Source organism: Ischnura elegans, chromosome 6 (assembly GCF_921293095.1).
Source record: "Ischnura elegans chromosome 6, ioIscEleg1.1, whole genome shotgun sequence".
Classification (NCBI taxonomy): domain Eukaryota; kingdom Metazoa; phylum Arthropoda; class Insecta; order Odonata; family Coenagrionidae; genus Ischnura; species Ischnura elegans.
The window spans coordinates 36,615,633-36,636,663 of record NC_060251.1 but is presented as its reverse complement, the minus strand read 5'-3'; the positions used below and the strand labels follow the sequence as shown (position 1 = coordinate 36,636,663).

The 21,031-nt window shown below is 37.0% G+C and overlaps 1 protein-coding gene across 1 annotated transcript; it reads right to left on the bottom strand.

The window, feature by feature from the left end:
• Positions 1-690: 690 nt before the first annotated feature.
• On the bottom strand, positions 691-20,529 carry LOC124160388 (thiamine transporter 1-like). The gene is made up of 8 exons (XM_046536224.1): positions 19,641-20,529; positions 19,373-19,543; positions 17,579-17,906; positions 13,605-14,011; positions 10,059-10,164; positions 9,115-9,307; positions 6,332-6,473; positions 691-2,406 (listed from the first exon to the last, which is right to left on the bottom strand). Exons 1-8 carry the CDS (start codon positions 19,764-19,766, stop codon positions 2,257-2,259), a joined length of 1,623 nt encoding a protein of 540 aa, XP_046392180.1. The 5' UTR covers positions 19,767-20,529; the 3' UTR covers positions 691-2,256.
• Between the last annotated feature and the right edge of the window lie 502 nt (positions 20,530-21,031).

Genomic DNA, 21,031 nt, shown 5'->3' with positions numbered 1-21,031 from the left:
TGTAAAAGAAATCTTTTTAAATTCATGATTTTTCGATATTTTGTTTTCTATTATGAAGGAAAGAAATTGTGTTCTTGAGGAGCGGGCCCCGGACCTGCCCCCTCACTTTGCCGCTGTACCTCATTATGGCAATATTTATAATTTGCCCATCCAACTTACTTGTGACTACACTTCCTACAAGTCCAAACTCTTTTCATATTTCCACATTTTTATTTTTAGGCAAATAATTCAGAATAGTTTTCAAAAAAAATAGCCACCATTTTATCCTTAATTTTTCCAAGTTCATACATGTGGCTGATGACCTCCCGATATGATCTAGTTTTTTTTAAATGACCCTTTGAATTCTTCTCGTAAAATGCACACCGATAAGCAAGGAAAACTGAGGACAGCCTATAATGTCATAAATCAAATATATAGCTCAGCACATCATAAATATGAACTTTGAAGATACAGAATGAGATTGCAATTATGTACACATCTATTTGGAGTCAAGTTAAAGAGATAATGTCAACCATAGATTAGAGTCCTTCGGTTTCTGTACAAAGATTTTCATGCGTATTGTGCTTTAAACCTACCTTAAATGATATGTACCTATAAAAGTGACTATGTATGTGGGTGCAATACCATGAGACATTTATTAAGATAAATCCTGAGGGAGATTAAGGACTGAAGTGAGTTTTAGACATCAAATACCTGAATACAAGGTTTATTTCATGATAAGAATGATTCTACACCTGCTACTACAATTTACATTCCATACCAACATTAATCTTCCTTAACATATTCATCATATGGCATCTCACAAAATATTAACTGCAAAGCAATCAAAATTATTCCCATTGAACTGCAGAATCAACAGCTGCTAGCAACAAGTACGTCAACAGAGAAACAGTGCCAGCTGCCTCACTTGCTGAAAAAAACTTGCTGTTAACAAAAAATAAACTTTTATAACAACTTAACAATTTTAACATCACACAGGCACATCCACCAGTTCGCTGGGGATGTATTTCTTGATATCTACAGTAAACACAGGTAACTTCGGGGACAATTTATCCAAATAATGCTAACATAGCCAATACTATGGATGTCCAATATTTGTGTATCTCCTTAATGTTCTCACATTCCAATGGCTTTCCACGAATTACGTTCAAACCATAATATTTGCACAAATCTAGGATTGTTTTCTGACCCCTATTAAATAATGAGTCGATACCATAAAAAGTAAGGTCCCATGGACTACTTATACATGTAAATTAAGGAATGGTGAGTACTTATTTACGTGTTTGGGAGTCTTTTTTAGGCATTTTTCTACACCAAAGATAGAATGTTGATTAACTCAATTCCCAAATATTAAATTAACTACAATATTGTTATTGAGTTTTTGCATTGTACGTGTATTGTAAACAAAAGACTTATTCTCTCTCAGTGAGACTCAAATGAGGGGGTACATTTTAAAATTGTGCAAATATGGTATGTATATGAGCTAGCTGTTCTAAAATGAATATTGACATGATGGTATTCATGACAAAATATTTCTCTTTAAAATTCAATTCTAAAGCAATACATATTTTGTTTACAATTCACACTTTAATGTAAAAACTATCTCTGTAGAACTAGCCCTCAGAAATGTGACTAATTTAATTAATATCCTTTGCGTGGAAAACATAGATCAACCATAAGTGAATTTACTAGCAGCAAAAGAGTAGATGTCATCATTTCAAATAAGACCTATCACAGATGAAAGTTCTAGCCTTCCAAAATATGTTTAGTCCTTTAAAAATTCCAAATCTAAAACAACAAAAAATTGTATGAGCAAATACACATGTTCCAATTGTATTTCTAATAATCATCCTTAAACATATACATAATACTGATTGAGCACCTGATTGCATCTTTTAAAACGCAAGTGCATAAAAATATTCAGGCATGATTTGAATATGACTTTCAAGAGTCATTACAAATGCATCAGTAGAATACTAAGTACCATGATTTATTGCCACACTTTTTCCTTTTAAAGGAATTTAATATTCTTATCTAAAAAATAAAAAAATATTTTACCAAAGAATAAAATGTACAAATACTTTCTATGAATATTCAACAATTACATGGCCGAACATCGCTGAACAGACCCTATAGTTTTCTTGGATTAAAAACAACTAAAAATACCTTTGTATACATAAAAACTATGATATCACTTTACTGGATACTACTTAAAATATAGAAATGCATAGGCTAATTATTTAATCAGGTAGTGAATTATTCAGGTGGGGTAGAGGTAGCTGAGACTTTAGGTAGCCATAACTTCTGTTTCAGGAACACACTGACACCCATTTTGTACGTAGAAATAGAAGCCACGATGAAAAAAACCAGGCCAATTACAAGGAAGTAACCACCGCAAACCATGAACTGAAAAATATAGAAACCATTGAGCAATATTACTGACAAACCAATGACATTATTATCACCCATTATTTCATAGATAACAACGGCTACACAAATCCTGAATTTTCAGTTATACACACCCCAAAATAATTGAAAATTATTTTTTATCTCATGAGTCTTTAATGCCCAAGTAAAAATTATTAGAAAGGTGTAAATTTTAAATTTTTGTGGGGGAGTGTATAAGAGGCGACTGTCGCCTTCCTTGCCTGATTTCCTTAAGAATCCATTCCATCCAAAGTCAGCGATAACTCCTTTCATTTCGGTTCCCATGATCCCCCACCACCCAACCCCTTCGGCGACAGGAAGTGCTTGCATGGCCACGTAAGGTAAGACATCTTGCTAAACCCTTTTACTGCCAGCCCATTGGGGAACATGTATGAAATTATGTCATGATGATAGTAAGTTTCATTGAATAGACAATTTTCTCACGATTCCAAATATATAAGGCAAAACTCTCCTTGTACTCCACAAACGTCAGTAAATGCTAATTAAAAGTGCTCGAATATCGCATGAAATTATGTGACCTGAAACGCCTTCTGACGCCATCGCACGGTACACCATTCACTTTGCTAAGAGAGTAGAGCGGTAAAGCCTTAATGCAAGATATCGAAATAAAACTCATCTTTGAGCTTTGTAAAAGTTCCTCGAAGGACAAACTGACTTAAGAGGGATTTAAGACGGCACAATACGACAGTTCACTTTTGCTCCTTTTTTGACTCCTTTATATGGCGGCCGATTTTCTGAAAAACAGTGATTGCTTCGTCACTAGCGTGATGCGTGGAGTAGAAACAAGCAGATAAATAATTATGGGGTTAGTCAAAATTACATTACGAACGTTTTTAAATATTAATTTTAGTCCATTAAGATTAAATAAATCCATTGCTAGCTGAAAGTCTATCTTATGTATTTACTTAGTAACCATGAGGAACTTTGATAGTTTTTCCCAATCGGCCAGAGTTAAGATCCAAATGATCATTAAATGGTAATAAAAAGTATTTGATAGACACAGAAATAAGTTTCAAGTACTATTTACGCTATATTTACTCAAGTTCCTGTTTTTTAACCGAAATCCACTTCAGAAAAGAGTCGAAATTTTAGATTTTGCATTGATATGCAGCGAACTTTGTAGGCATGACAGTGGCAAATCTTGAGTTTACCTTGCCAAAAGCCTCATATTTCTCATATATTCCGTATTTTTCCCTGTAGTTTAATGGTAATCAGTATTTATTCTCGTGAATAGCCACCTTCCTTTATATTTAATCTTACCATGGACTATTAAGTATATTTCTAGGATTGTTTACAAAGTGAAATGAGTGATACATCCTAAACTTGGTGGCTATTCGAGAAAAACTGGCAATTCGATAAAACCCTACTGTAACCCTGATTCAAGGGTGTACTTACGTTGAGAAATATTCCATTGACAATGTAGATAAAGTATATAACTCCATTCTGTAGGTCATCAACCACTTTCTTCTATTATTTTTGTCCTTTGAGACATAAGCACAAACCTTCTCCGGTAAGAAATTAGAGGTAATTGAGCACCGTGGCACTATACACAATTTCACACGTTTTTCTATTGCATATCCATGCTGCAATACACATAATCCACTAAGCAAATGATGTAGGTGTGCAGCGTAGATCACAATGTGCAATTAACTTATTTTCATTTAATCTTTCCAATTCTCCCCAAACAATCCACTTTATTTATTTCAACAATGCCTTGGCAACCCAATATATTCATAATCTGCATTTTGACGTTAGAACAGCAATCATTTTCACCAAATTTGCGTTTTAGCCCCTATATAGACCGGTTTTCTATCCACTGCCTCAGTCTGTTGTTAGTGGATACCATGCCGTGACATCACGCTCTGATGACGTCGTGTTTTCAAGCAGCCGATGAAGATTAATTTTTAAAGACTCATAACTCATCTAAAAAACATTCAAGAAATTCATCCGTGAAGTACATTTGAGGTAGGGACCTTCTTATTAAATCACTTTTAAAAAATTGTGCATGTTCCCCTTTCAGGTGGGATGTACGAAGACTGCCAATGCTATTTTCTGGAATTAGCGGCATTTCAGATTTAAAAATTTTTCAGCTACTTAATTTTATTTAATACGTCTAGATTTTTTACCAATTCTAAAGATATATTCATATCTTATAACCATAGATAGATTATAAGGGTTTACATATAAACAGCCGTTGAAAAGGCCACAATCACGAAAAAAAAAAAAAGTGAAATGATTCGGGCCGATAAATCGGCCCTTGGCAGTTTTCGCTCAACCAGCGAGGGCCAATATATCGGCCCGGTGTCAGTAATAGGCTTAAGAACGTCCTGGTAAGCACCCGAGCGAATGACAGAAACGCTGACCAGAGGAAGGCGAGAGTACGCTGGGCAGTCAGCATGTGTGCATGACTGAAGTAAGAATGAAGTGTGATTGTTCCTCGACATGAGTTCTTCCCTTCTGTGCGATTTTCCATATCAATCCCCGGGCGAATGCGACGAGATTTTTCTCAATTATCCATGCTCAATTAGATTCTTGGTGACTTACAAAGGAAATTTTTTGTAAGCTTAATATAAGTCATATTTGATGAAGGCAAAACTTAATCTATTCCATGTGAATTAAACTTCAATGTGAAATCCTATGCAGGGTGGGAAAGGACAAAGAGGACTATATGAGTGCATAGAAAAATTAACCCCTTCGTCCAATACCAAGACTTCACTCACATGTAGCACACACACTCGATTGCAGCCTAGATTTTTATTGTATTATCAACTTATAGAAGTTAGCTTGATTCCTGTGGCATTCTTGCCGTTATTTGTATTGTAAAGCCTAGAGTTATGCGGTAAACCAGTCTACAAAATAACTGAAATCCATTTTTTCCTATTCATCAATGGCTCCTAAGATAAATATTTCCTCTTCCTGATATCCTCATAGCAGCAATCCTTTTTCTTCGAATTTGCTGCTCAAATGTTCTACCTGCCCATCTACTTTCATATTTAGCTTCAAATTCCTTGCTCTCAAAGTTATGCAAAACCACACGACTTGGGTATTTATTTTTGTGATCAATGCTCATAAAGTACTCCTAGTGCTCATTACTTACCGCATCTACCAATGCCGGCAAGTTTTTTAACAATTAGCTGATCAATGTTTGATCTTCAGCAAACCTCAATAAATTAAACACCACTTTTCCCACTTAAACCACAGTATCTAACTCATCCTGCACCTACCTTTCCATCTCCTCTGCATACAAATCCTCCAGCTAACACTGAACAGCCTCATTTCACCATTCTTGTCCAACCTACCCTCACTTTCGCAATCTGAGGAATTGGTGCAAGTCTGTTATCCTGCCAATAATTACCCACTTTCTTAATTTTACTTATCAGCTTTACCTACTCTAGTCTACCCAACACTGATTTTAACTTTGATAAGCAAGTGTACATACCCTGACTTTATTCTAGATTCCTCTCTACTACGGTCCTTACAATAGCTATTGCATCACGGTTTGACTTCCCTTTTCTGAAACCTTATTAATCACTGTCCAAGAAACTGTTTCCCTCCCCTCTATTTGTATATCAATAATTCTCTGTACGACTTTAGCCACTTGTAATGATAGGGTAATAGTTTCACAGTCTATGCATTCTTCTTTCTCTCTAGTGCAATAACAACTGCTTCATGAAATCTTCAGTCCAATACCCCTCTTTATGCATTCGACAGATAAGCTTGCAAAACCTTCTCCTATCCATTTCTCCAAGTTTTCTTAGAGAAATTTCATTGAGAAAGGAGTGTTCATGAAATTTCATTTATCACACATTCACTGCCATTTTATCAATAATGCGGCAAAAGCATAAAAAAATTTATGATAGATATTTACAGGTAAAGGTCTTACCTGATCTCTGGGTCCCAATCCAAAACCACTTTTGGAAATGACCACTACAGTCCAAATAGATTGCACCACCAGAGCCAAAAATGTATTTATCCCAAATATCAGCCCATAGCAATCATCTTCAAGTCTTTTAGCCACCTCCATGCTGAAAAGGAAGTTTGCTTTGTATAATGCCTGCTTTAGCTCCAGAATCCGGCAATCACTTTTTTCCATCATCATTTATAGTTAGTAGTATGTAGTACAGTGACGGAAAAAATTAATGTAAAGCTCAATGGCATCTGAAAACGGACAGTTACTTGAAGAAGTCTTTCTTCCAAAATTTTGCCCTAGTAATGCTCTCATATAACAGGGAATTTTGAAAACTATATGCCCCTTACACTGAGGAAATACATAATCATATTAGTTGCATTATGACAAAGCGCAAAAGATCCAGCTATGAATTCTTCTCCATATTCTCCAAAGTATGCTTTCCCCACGTCACCACACCTAGAATGAAGTTACTCTCATCGGGACATCTTTGAACACAGCCAACACATCGGGCATTGAAACTGCCTTAAGAAGTGGGTAATGGGTAAAGTATCACGCAACGAATCAGAGGTTCCATGGATCACGTCTCAGTGGTGGATGATTTGATGCAGCACATACACTGTGGACAATTTTCTAATCTTGAAAGTTTGCATAAACTAGCAAAGGTCCAGAGGTTTATGAATGGCAACTGAATTCTTACATGCTTCTTTATTTGTTGAAATTCAACTTGTATCTTGCATAACCATTAGGGCAGTTAATTGTGGAGTCCATTTTGACTATCTTTAACACGTCTCAAGCCCTGCTTCAAGGCCCCTAACATTAGCTGCATGTGTGATGTGTCACGGCCTATGCTTCTTCCCCTTCCAAGCTATGCATTAATTTTTTCTACCACTGTACATGCCACAAATCAAGTCATCATCACATGAACAGTCATCACTCGTAAGATTGATTTGATACTGCTTTCTAATCAATTCTCCAAATAACTAATCTTTTAACACCTATATTATTCTTCAGTATTACATTCTACAGAGAGATAAAAGATCAGCAGTGCCAACAATGGCCGCAGAGAAACAATAAAGCCCACCCCCACTCCTATTTTGGCACACCTTGCGAGCGAGAGGTAAATAAATGGTGAACAAATTATTATTGTAATTGGCCAGATTCACGATTGGGTGCCTTTTACTTGGAGGAATCAGTCACAAATGTATTTTAATAATGATTTTTTTTCCTTTGGTTGCATAATGTTGACAAGAATTATCATTTTAATACCAGTTTTAAGATAATTTACAGGCATCGAGCACATAAATTATAGCAACATATTGAGTGGTGTATAGCTGTAATTCATAGTGTACTAGGAAAAAGAAGATGGGAAGTGAATCTCTCAATTCACTGGTACTTTTAGATGCATATGACCATGCGTATACTATGGATGTCATTACTATCATGGATAATTTTCAGTTTTCCCAAGAATTGGGAACAAAGAAACCAAGATGTCTCAGAGCAGTTGTCATATCTAGATAGCCCCCAAAAGCTTGGAAAAAATCACAGGATGATGTATCAGGGTCCAAACATCAGATTTCAGGGACACACTACATTTGGACATCTGAAAAGGTGCCCACCCAATAAAACGTCATCCCTGTTTTTTGAGGTATCACTGCAGAAACTGATTGCACTACTAAGTGAATAGAGAGAGCAATTGAGAAGTGCTTGGAAACACATTAATGTTTTGCAGAAAAATGACAGAGGGCAACGAAATAAAATTAAGAGTGATAGGGAAATAATCTAGCTTCTTTTTCAGGAAAGATTAATATCTAATTCAACCCTTATGGTGCCAGTAGGCCGATCCATCAGCCCATGGGGTATGAGCGAAGAGAGCCAAGGCCTAATCTATGGGCTGGGTTTTTTTACACTTGCGCCTTTTATTTTTGTCCTTCATGTAAAGTTTGAAACTACTTTTTAGTATTTGTCATGCTTAAACGCACCCGCAAGCATTGAGAGCAAATGAAAAATAAAATTGAGAGTATAAGTGAAAACCTACAAATTTGCCAAAAAAAAGCCCTGAAGCATTCTGAAGCATACCAGGCAAAATAGGCTGCTACTCAAAAGAGTTAAATGCAGAAATATTGCATAAAAAATTGCTAAGTGATTTTAGCTGCATGTTGCATGAGCGAATTTAAAGGCAAAAGGGAAATTTACCGATACGTATGAGCCTGGCTAGCAGTCATTTGCAATTATGCTCCATTATTTTTTGCCAAAGGTCTTTGAATTTTTGCGATCAAAGTTTAATGAAGCTTTGCCCTTGACTCATGAGATCAGGAGTTGGTATTCAAAGGGCTCACACCATAGTTCAGAGAAGAATGCTTTTCAGCCATTAAAACTCAAGTTCTGAATTCAAAAATCTGTGGTGAAATTCCCATCATTTATTTGTCCAACAATGTCATGAAAATTAGGGAACACTTAAAATATGATGGGAAGAAATTGGTACCCTATGCACATTTGGAAACAAAGATTTTGAGTTACTACATGCCACACCTTTAGATGGCATCTGTAATTACAAGTAATGTTCTCAATGAAAACTGGAAAATTCAATGTGGGTGTTTCTTTTCAAGTGATTCACGCTCGGGAAGGGAAAAGGCAAACTTTTTTCTCTTACTAGCACATGAATTTTATTGAAATTTAGCAGTTTTCACTCATGAGTACTCTCAGCGAGGCAGTTACATCCTATATGTTTTAGTAAATAAATTTCAGTAATAACATACCTTGCAACTGTTACCATGGAGTGATAAAAAATGCCAAAAATTATGTAACAAATGTATTCCAGCCACAGTGTTTTGGCTATTGCTGATAAAATCATAACAAGTCCTTCAATCCCAGATACTGCAGCCAGAGTGAACTCTCCAACAAATTCCCAATTGAGACGTAGCAAACCACATGCCAATGTTGCAAGAGCACCTGAAAATAGTGTTAGCCTTTTTAATTCAATCAATTATTCACCTCCACCCATGAAGGATTCTTTCATAACAGCATAGATTTTTATAAACACTCCTAGTTAATGTGGAAGATACCCACAGAAAAAATTGCTACATGTTTCCGCCTACTTGTTTTTTACTTGTTTACTAGACTTTTTACATCCATCAAAAGTAAATAGGAAGCCTATCCACTACAATACACCCACAGAAGAAAGTTCAGAGAGGACAAAAATTATCAGAAGATTGCATCAAACTAAATTCATAGCAATGAACCCACGTTCTTAAAAACATTTAATTTTTATCTCAAGTTCTAGAATCAATATCTTCAGCATCCTAAGAAAACATGAACATATAGCAAAGTTGTGATCAAAATTCTATGTTTTTCTGAATGAAAATAAGGCACTGGAATATCATGCCATTGCATTCCCTGGAAAAAATCTATGAATAACAGTTTTTCTGAACCTCTTCGAAAACTTTCAACTTAAACCCTTTTTTTGTCCATCTATTATCTGCAATCAATCAACACATATTTTAACGTACATTCTCATGACTAACACAGCTTTCTTCGATAGAAACTATATTAAATGATGGTACAGAAACATGCATTTCCATTACATATTTCTTCTCGAACTTTATTATCAGAACTCCAGCACCTACATTAATCTTTCTACCAGCTTATCAATCACCAGAATCTGCTGATGTATTTGAAAGACCTAAATATTTAATCAGCTCACCTAAAACCGTTTGTACTGCTTCCACTCCTCCATTTAAGAGGGATACATTCTCGGCTCCTTGCTCCTCTATTACCACTTCCCACAATACTTGAATGTAATTGAGAACCTGTAGATAGATCATATCAAAGTCAGCATCAACCTAAATGAAACTTTTACCATTGAAATCCTGAAAAGTAATTTAATTAATATCTAAAAAAACTTTATAGCACAACATCAAATCTAAAAAGTGGGGTCATCTTATTTAAATCAAAATTTAGACATTTTTTGCATATAACTACCTATTTTCCCGTGCAGGATTTAACTTTTTCCTGGGGAATAATATTAACTGACATTCCTCAGGCTCGTCACCACGTAAGAAAATTGAAGGCAGCAAACATTTTGGGTTCAGAGTTATCAACCATTCTGAAAGCAACAAACCTAACGTTTTCTCAGTATTTTATAGACATTCTCAGTACATTTGAGAATGGCTTATTAGTTAGAACCCTCAGCATCAACCATCTACAATATTCTTACATTTTAGCAAGCCTAACAGCATTCCAATCATCCAAATATCACATTCCAATACTTCTGACAATCATGACCTCGTCAAGTAAAACTAATGGGCCACATATTTTGTTGCATTTGTGGAGTCACACTTTCGCAAATTTTTCTGTTTCATGGTTTCAAGAAATGACTGGACATTCTAGTTTATATGAGTATCCGTTGAAAAATTAAATAAATTACTGCAGCACACCTCAGTGACTCGATAAACATCACAACACCCAAATTCTGCTGCAGGACACTGGTAAAAGGATATCATCTACATAATACCCCGCAAGCCGCCTATAAGGCGTGTGACAGGGGGTGTTAGGACACCAGCCGTTTACAGCTAAAAAAAAAAAAAAAAAATTTAGTGCTCAAACGAAGTTGGGACTAGCATTTATTAAAGTCCTTTATGGTTCGGGGGAAAAACGAATTCGCATATCTATCCGTTCGGCAAAACATCTCTCTTAATTTATCACTTCTATCGGACCTGGAAATATAGTGTGGCTCTAATATTATGTTCTCTGTATCGCTCTTAAAGATATCCATTCTCAATTGTTCAAGCAATCTAAGCCTAGCACGCAGCCTCCGAGTCTCCAACGGCTCCCAGCCTAACTCGCTTAACATCTGGGTAACACTGTCTGTACGCCCGTAGCAGTTTTTGAACGTATTGGATACTGGTATCATGGTGAGTCTCAGTAGTCACCCTTCAAATTTTACAGTATATCTTTGATTATCCATTCTTATGGAGGGGTAAGCCGAAACAGGAAAACAAGAGAGACAGATCCTAAGGTCATGTTCATTTTCTTAACAATATTTGCTTTGGTTTTTGTGCTGTGCTGTCTCTGTTTATGCACCTGTTTCATTGAAAAGTTAGTTTTCTTCATGCTGGGAATGGTAGAAAAAGGAAAGCAGCTAAGAAGGTAGGAAATGAATAATGCAAAGTATGTGGGGAGACAGAATCGATTACGACGTGAAACTAAGAGGGCAAGGGAGGCTTGGTGGAAAAGACAGTGTGAGGAAATGGAAAAGTTCCAGAAGGATGGAGAAATAGGCGCGTTGTACGCCAAAGTTAAGTCGCTATCGGGCGGCAAAAGAGGACAAGCCATGTCTAAAATTAAGGCTAAAGATGGGAGGATGCTAACCGAGCGAGAAGAGGTACAGAGTAGATGGAAGGAATACGTGGAGGACCTGTATGACGGAACGAACAGACCAGAGAGATTGACTCTAGAGGAGGAAAGGGCAGTGGAGGAGGATAATCTTGGGCCGGGGATATTAGATTCGGAAATACAGAGAGCACTTCGTGATATGAAGGCTAGGAAAGCAGTAGGCGTGGACAATATCCCGTGTGAGCTTCTGAAGAATCTAGGGAAGGAAGGTAAGAAAAGGTTTTTCGAACTAGTGCGCAGGATCTATGAGGAGGGATGCTGGCCGGAAGATTTCGTGAAGACGGTTTTAATTCCGCTTCCGAAAAAGAAGAAAGCTGTGGAATGCGGAGATTATAGGACTATCAGCTTAATATCGCACGCGGCGAAAGTGGTGCTGAGGATATTGAACAGACGAATGGAGGCGAGGGCAAACGAGTATTTGGGCGAAGATGAATTTGGTTTCAGAAAGGGGAAATCAACTCGTGATGCAATAGCAATAATGAGGTCCCTCGTGGAGAGGAACCTAGAATACAACCAGGACGTATATGCGTGTTTCGTGGATTTTGAAAAAGCATTTGATAGGGTGAACTGGGTAAAGTTAATGGATATTCTCAAGAGAATAGGTGTAGATTGGAGGGATAGACGACTGATTCGTAATCTTTATATGGCCCAGACTGCGCAAGTGAGGGTAGCGGACGGAGAATCTGGGTGGGCAAGCATTGCCCGAGGTGTGAGGCAAGGCTGTCCTCTATCGCCGCTGCTCTTTAACGTGTACGCTGAAGAGATGGTAAGGGAAGCATGGGATGAGTTAGAAGCTGGGATAAAAGTGGGAGGAATGATGTTCAAATCAGTGAGATTCGCGGATGATCAGGCGATGATTAGCCAGTCAGCAAGGGGGCTTCAGGCTCTAGTGGATGCGTTATACGAGCGTTGCGAGGAATATATGGGATGAGGATTAATCACAAGAAAACTAAGGTAATGCGGTTTTGTAAAGCATCACGAGCGAGGAATGTGAGACTTAAGATGAAGGTGGGTGGTGAAAAACTTGAGCAGGTTGAGCAATTCAACTATTTAGGCAGTACATTAGAGGAAAATGGATACAGTAGTAAGGACATCAGGAAGAGAATTGCATTAGCGAAGGAGGCGTTCATGAACAGGAAGGAGCTTCTAAGAGGATCGTTATGTAAGAGTTTAAAGAAAAGGTTAGTGAAGAGTTTGATCTGGAGTGTAGCTCTCTACGGTGCGGAAACGTGGACACTGAGGAAAGAAGACGAGAGAAGATTGGAGGCATTCGAGATGTGGGTATGGAGAAGAATGGAGAGGGTGAAATGGACGGATAGGAAAAGGAACAACGAAGTGCTGGATATGGTTGGCGAGGAGAGGCAGCTTTTAGGTGAGATACGGAGGAGACAGAAGGTATGGATGGAGTTAGTGCTTGGTGGTGAGGGGATGTTGAAAATGGTGCTAGAGGCTAGAATGTTAGGGAAACGAGGGAGGGGAAGGAGAAGAATAGGATTTTTAGATAGATTGAAAGAGAGTAGGCCTTACTGTGAGTTAAAGAAGGCAGTGCTGGAAGGAAAGGGAGGCTCCCAGATCACTTCTTGCATACTCCATGGAAACCTACCTTAATCGGTAGAATACTATAATAATAATAATAATAATATACCACACTTGGCTCAAAGTCTCTGCAGTTTAGAAATTGTGTGTTTTCAACCTAAACCTTATTAGTGATTTTGACTCCTACTGACATCAACTCTACAAGGTTAAAATATCATGACACAGTTTTTCTAAACCCTGCATAATTGTAAGTGATAACTGACTTCACATCCATCTGCTAGCAGTTTATCTAAATTTAATAATTAATTGTATCATTTACCTGTAAAAATCCAGCTGTTGAAATGATCCACCAAGCTGACCATCTCACGACTTGTTTATTTGAATATGAAATGTAAGCATGCCTCCATAGTAGCCGGAAAGCATTGGAGAAAAATGAAACGATGCCTTGTCTTTCGTTGGAATTGGGGGCAGGTTGTTTCTCCTGTCCCGCAGAATCCTTAGTTGGTGAATCAGGGAGAGGGCCAATTCCAACAACTCCATTTCTTTTATCCATCCCCAATTTTGGGCTGCCATCTGCATCCACTCCATCCCTTGTCTCCACTTCTATCTCCGACTCAATTCTGTCTTCCTCACTTATATTGGTGAATCCATTGTTCTCTATCTCCAAATTCCCATCTTTTGCAAGGTCTTGGGATGGGTACTCTCCGGCATTAGGAAGAGAATTATCTGAAATTCAGTGTTCAATTACATACTTAGGATATAAATAGTAACACTGTATAAAGATCACCGAAGAGGATCACTTGGAAAAACTTTTAGCTAGAATGAATTAGAACCTTGACTAGAATGAACAATATTTATGTACTTTGATGAATAAAATGTTTTTTCAGGTAAGATGTGGGTGAACCATTCTATCCTAACTAACACATGTATGCAGGTTCAACTTAGAAGCTTTATTGACGGCATGGCACATTTTGGCGTTGTTACATCATTGTTTTGGGCACATTTGATGACGATGTAACAACATCAAAATGTATTCTGTATAAAATGAAATATTTAAGTGGAACTTACATACATTCATTCATTATAAGACAAAAATACTTACTTTTGGTATGCTAAGCTACTGATCTTAAGTGAAAATTGAATTGGAGGAAGTAAGAAAAGCATACGTGTATGGTCTATCTCGGCAGCCACGGAGGCCCATCGGTTTTGAGTTGTAGTGATTATAGGATAGGTACTCCTTTGAGTTCTAAGTTTGCTTTTCTAAGGAAGGGTGAAAATTCACTTCATACTAATTAAAAATTCAGCAACCAAATATGGTGCCACAATTTTGCTTCATGTTTTTTGAATTCCAGTTTTTCTGGGTGCAAAATGGAACATGAATGCAGTGGATAGTATGTCCTCAGTGTTTCACACATGCTTAACACGTTTTCATTGCTTGGAGTAATTTTTTTACTGTCTGCTGGACGTAGTGGAGATTGGTGAAATGCATGAGGTAATATAAACAGACAAAGATGTTTTGGTGAATAAATAATACATTTAAATCATGTCTTAATTTTTCTAGTAATACTATTTTTACAGTAGTTTGATATGAAAAATTTTACACTTAATTCAAAGATTGTTTTGTTAAAATATTGCCATGAGAATTCATTCATGAGCTAATTCAAGTATCGCCAGAATTAAACTGTGAGAGGAAGTAGTCTAAATGCCCTTCAAATAATTCTCATGAGTTATGCATGTCCCCTAATGAGAGTATGTTTTAAGTTTCAAAAGGGAAGTAAACATTTTCCATCAGTTCACAATAAACTATTGATTTCCTTTTTGTTGTTTAAGCAAAGTATCTAACCTTCACTAACATCAGAAAAATGCTAAGAGGTGATTATAAAACTCTTAGGGTGTAATTAAATGATTTAATTTTGGAAAGATTCCAGCTTTTTCCATCAAATGATGTTGATGAAATCATCTCTGGCTTATCTAAAAATTACATTCTCCTTGGCTGCTAACTGTTCATTGGAAGACTTTCCAGGAATTCTTCGGGATGAGGATGTTTATAAGTAACCCAATTAAATATTGTTAGACATGGAGGAGCTAACATAGTTTGGAAGCAGAGAAGAGTCTACCATTATTCTTTATGCATTAAATGTGCTGAATAGATAGGATAAAATTCACATATTCATATTTTGATATTCAAAGTAATAATTAATATTCTTAGAGCTTTTGGATGAGCTTTTTAGAAGTTTCGATCAGAGGTTTCAGAAACAGACTAAACTATTGATTTGGGCTTTCAAAAGCAGTTGTATTGTTCACATTACTGGGACTAAATCTACATCAGGCATTGCGGGAATCAATTAAGGGTGATTGTAAATTTATTGCTCATTTTGAGATAAATTTAATTTTCTATCCAAATATTTTCTTATTATCGATCCTGTAATGGTCACAAAAACTTTGAGTCCTACCAATGCTCACTACGGTGCCAGACTAAAAATCCCCCTCAAACTCCTTCATAGTACTTACACATTAGGGTAATGCGAAAAAGTTTAAATTTTTAATTCAAAGTTGCTACAGAATGGGAAAGTTGCATTAGGTGAATACTTTAAAAATAATTTTTAAAAATATCTTCCGATCACCTTATGCCTTTGAGCATTGAAAATATGTGAATTTCACCCTTTTTTTATTTTTGATGGAATGTTCCACATCATGATAGCCATGGTGGAGCAAACATAGTTAGAAAGTAGAGAAGAGTCCATCATTATTCAACATGCATTGAGGAAAAGCCATCTCTTGCTTGAGATGTACATAACTTTAAGTGAACCTTTCATCACTATGCACATCATAGGGTGTAAATATGCTTCAAAAAAGGTTCGGAATCAAATTTGCTATGCCGGAAAGAGTCGTTAGATATGCAGGAGTTCTGAGAATAAATACAGCAACGTGAAGTACATATCACAAAGTAAAAAATTTGGAAGCAAAACATATATAAAAGCAACTAAAAAATTGCTGTCAGTACATAGACAAGCAAATTTTATGCTTTAAGTTTTTCAAAAGTAGCCCTGAATTGCGGAGACTGGCCCTCATATTTGGCACTGGATGATGAGCCATGTGGCAACAGGCCATGAGCTTTGATACTACTCACAGGTCTTGGCAGGTATCCAGAGAAAACCTAACTTATTCACAGTGAGTAAAATTCAAAAAGGATATTTAAGTCTACGAAATATATTTTTTAATCATGCACTTTGCCAACGTACAGTCCATCTGTCATAAATAAGGTCGAGTATTGCTTTCGTCAGTGGCGGATCTATGGGGGGGGGGCTAAGAGGCTATCCAATTAGACTAGATAGAACGGCGATTTTTGTTCAGACCCACATACTTCTGGGTGTTTACCCCACACTTAGCCCTCCTCCCTCCCCCTTGCCCTTATCCTGGATCCGCCACTGGCTTTCCTGAGAGTAGTTTGACACCACACAGGTAAATCAAAATAAGAAAAACACAGTAGGATAGATAGGAGTCCAGCCCGTGAAGAGTTAATCTCAAACTACCTCCTGTTAGACAGACAAGCTAAATCTCCAATCGTGTAAATTAGTTTAACATTATAAGTGAATCAAAGTGTGCCACTACATGTAAGCACTTAAGTCTTGACTTATATGTGGCACACTCACAGCATAAATCTGAGCTCATAAAAGAGTGTTAAGCATGGTCAATTATTATTAATCCACATATAGTTTAGTAGTATAGTTTCTCATTGATAAATTATGTCATAGGAAATTAAAACTTTCAAACAGTATACGATTGCAATACTTATAATTAACAGTTTCACCTTATTATTTTCTCTCTTTGTACTGATTCTATTATGCTTGGTTAACTATAATATAGTATAACCTTCTCTATTACTTGAAGGTCAAAAAATTGTAATTGGGTACGTAAAGTCTTGTATATTTACAATCAGTGTTTTGTGATAACTATAAAATAAGATAATTGAATAAATATGATGATCATTATTAAAAAATGTTCAATTAGAAGCAGGCTTTTGCAGTTTCTGATTTTCCTTTCCACATTTCTTTTCACATCTCTTCCATTGAAATGCACTTGAGATGGTAAAAACCTCAATGAGATAATTGCAAGTTATTTTTCATGAATCCCAGTTTTAAAATTGACATTTGAAACACCCAGGACTTCTTCGCAAGCATGTATTAGAAATCTGTCATCGTATTTTTTGCAAAATTCCCTTTTCCATGCTCAATTTCTAGAGCAGCAAATAAAAGGCAAAGAAACTGAGACAACAAGAAAATTAATACCCACCATTTCCATCGTGTCCTTTCACAACTGTCAGGTCACCTTCCCGGCGATGAAAATATATGCTGTGTTGGACAGGTGGCAGGAACAGAGCAATGGCAAAAGCTAAACACAAAGCTGCAAGGGAAATCAAGTTCATCTCCCAGAGGTCCACGGCATTAGTTGAATACAGGGCTTGGCCGAGAATTCCAGAGGCACAGCGTCCGAAGAGGTAAGCAGCTCGAGTATGTGATGTCAGTCGAGCATACAGGTCACGATCCTCAATCCGGGCGTAGGCGTATGAGTAGTAGGCTACCTCTCCAGCCATGAAAGCTCCATAAAAGAACTCCAAAAGCTAAAAACAAAATTATTAATTAGTTTTCAATAAAAGCTATAGCCCATAGATCTGAGGCAATATGTTTGAATATTATGAAGTATTGATAATGTTGTGAAGTTTCTCCAAATGATATAGCCCTATCCAATGGCGGATCTACAGGAGGAGAGGAGCGACTAAGAGGGCCCCATTAGGTCGAAACACACGCTAGATAAAATCGAAGTGTTTGGGGGTTACCTTTTTGTACAAAAGTATTTAGCTATATTTTCCTACATAAGGACTTTGCTTTAAGGAATTAAAATACAAAATAGCTCTAAACTTAGGGCCTATTTTACATGCTTTTGGTATGTTACAATCCAGTGGTAGATCCCCCCTTGGGTATCCAATTTACACTAGATAGAATCTTAATCTTAGCCCCCCCCCCCCTTGTCCCTATCCTGGATCCGCCACTGGCCCTATCCACAGTGACAATATTGTAGGATGATGTATCATTTCAAGGACGCAACATTAACGTTTTGTCGCCACGAAAGGAAATTAAGGCAGGATGGTTTGAGAGAAACGCGGCATCAGCTCTAAGCCATTAACCTTAAGCCCATTTTCAGTGGGAGGTGCAGAGACTGCTAAGGCCGTTTTCAGGAATTTTGCAAGACATCAGTTTTCATAATTATGTCTAGAATTAATTTAATTCATTTCATCTGGAGACACGAATTCAAAATTGTCAAAAAAGTTGGGCCAATGAATTGACCCATGGCAGTTTATGCACATCAAATTAAGGCCAATAAATTAGTCTTAATAACGATTAAAGATAGTTGTGTAGAGAGGAAATTATAGACAACATGCCCACCACACAGTAGGCATAGATCAAACTTAAATCAAAAAATCTTGTCCTCCATGGGGATGAGAACCAAGGACAAAACAATGGGATGGAAAGCCAAAACACCTTAGTGTTCTCCTCCCTCGATTCCTCAAATACATCTTTATTATTCATGCAACCAAATACCACTAACTCCAATCAGGTGACATAAAAATGTTGAAACTGTCTGAGACTTGTGTAGAGACTTCCCCTACTAAAATGGTATTAAATTACTAGTAAAACATTATCTCAGTTTAAAAGTTTACTCTCCTTTAAGAGTTTGTCCTCTTTTAATTTCATTTTGTCATACACCAATTAAAAACCCTATAGAAACTAAACTAAAACGGGCCCTTTATTGAATACTTTGTTAAATGAGATTTACTATCAGTGGAAGAAAGGATCAAAGAGGGATTCTTCTCTTTACATCTATAAAATGATGCAACATTTCTGAATTAGCCAGTTCCTTTTATCTATGCAAGAAAAACATGCCACCATTTAAGAATAGTAATTATAATATTGTTATAGCCACCCACAAAATAATCCTCTGCAAAGAAAATTGGTAGCAGTTTTGAAAAAGCAAAATTCTTATGACTAAAAAAATTGACTTGGTTAATTTTATTTATCCGTTACTCACCTGAGCCGCGAATAAACCGGGTGCCCATGCTAACAAACTCCATGTTACAATTCCACATATGGCATCTAGTAGAATAACAGCTTTATACCGTAAGATATCGGTCACTAGAAACACTAGCACCAACAATCCAAGGTACGAATACGTTCCAACGGGGTATATCAATTGATTAACCTGTAAACCAATAAATGCTAGATAAACACATGCACACACTTAGAATCGTTGTTTCACACGCATTAAACATTGGTCCTAAGATGTTAGGAATACGAACTTCGGCCGTAGTAAAATTCCTCCACGGCCCGACAAGGTAAGGTGTCACAAAAGGTTCTGAAGGCCTTAGCTCCTTACAGAAACCAAACATGCATAGCAGGAGAGAAACCTTTAGCCATAACTCCATTGACTGCTAACTTGCTCGACCTTCACAGCCACTTTAAATGATCGCAACCCTAATGTTTACCCCTTTAGCGAAAACACATTAAAGGAGAAGGAGCGGAGGAATCCTACAGTATATATCGTGCGAGAGACTGAGCCGCCACTGAAGCCTGCTGTGAATGCCGGTTTATTCTTCGCGGGTCACGAAGCAAGTGACTGGTGCGACGTGATAAACTTGCTACCTGCAACTTCGCTCCACATCGCGTTGGTGGTGCATAGCTTAAAGGCATCATTCTTCATAAAGAGATTTTTGAATGGATGACAATAAATAAGGTGGCGCGATTAGGGGTCATATTAAGGAAACCTTGAAATACGCGGATGATGAAGCACTGCGATAAACGTAGGCACAAGGAAGGAACGCATCTATTTAAAGAACCTTAACAAAAAAGATGACTTGAAAATTAATAGATGATACGACTGGATAACCCCGATATGCATGTTGCTTAATCAGATAAGAAATTCAATTCGTGCACAAAAATAAATTACCGGATAAGAGTAGGGCACTAGTGAACTCCGAGGTTTGTCGATTACGACACTTTCTAAAGGTATTGATCCTCTCCTTCTGTTACCGCCCTTAGGCGCGTTATGAACTTAATGGGCGATGTTTAACCTCTCTTTATCCCCAAATCTGAGGGGAAACTAGCAAAAGCAGCTCAAAAGTGCGTTTCCAATGATTTCTAGAGTTCCAGCGATTGTACGACTTGAAGTTGGCTGCAGATGCAGATCACGCTCTTCATCTGATATATTAGCGCGCAATTTGAAAATTTTGCCAAAATAGGATTTGTATTACACCTTTCATTCTGCAGACTCAAGGATCCATCTGTGGCTGTGGGCTTTAGTCAAGATATTGGGTCCTTGTTCCGAAATTAATTTCCGCCAGATATGAAATGATTTAGTCCATTATCTTTTTAACAGTATTTATGTAATGGTTTCTTGGATAAATTAATTTTACTTATACCAATTCTTTTAATTTTGAAATGAAGCGGGGTCTCGTAGGAAAATAAGGGTAAAAATAATTTTAGATAAAAAATAGCGGCATTATCTAACGAAGAGGCATAAGTAATAGTAATTAACCCGAGAAACCCTAAAATGAAATACCACATAGTTAAGAATGAGTTGAAATTTGCAATAATGTAGGTAAGACGGTAAACAACAAATTAATGACGATGTTGATGCAAGCTTATGATAGGTGATGAGAGTATTTACCGGGTAAAAAATGGTCATTTTTGT

What these genes read in the sequence shown, in the direction of transcription:
- LOC124160388 (XM_046536224.1), bottom strand. Translation starts at nt 19,766, where the DNA reads ATGGAGTTATGGCTAAAGGTTTCTCTCCTGCTATGCATGTTTGGTTTC. An exon ending in GAAAGGACACGATGGAAATG is followed by an intron (nt 14,012 to 17,578) that starts GTGGGTATTAAT and finishes ACTGAATTTCAG; the next exon opens with ATAATTCTCTTCCTAATGCC. An exon ending in GATTGGGACCCAGAGATCAG is followed by an intron (nt 2,407 to 6,331) that starts GTAAGACCTTTA and finishes TATATTTTTCAG; the next exon opens with TTCATGGTTTGCGGTGGTTA.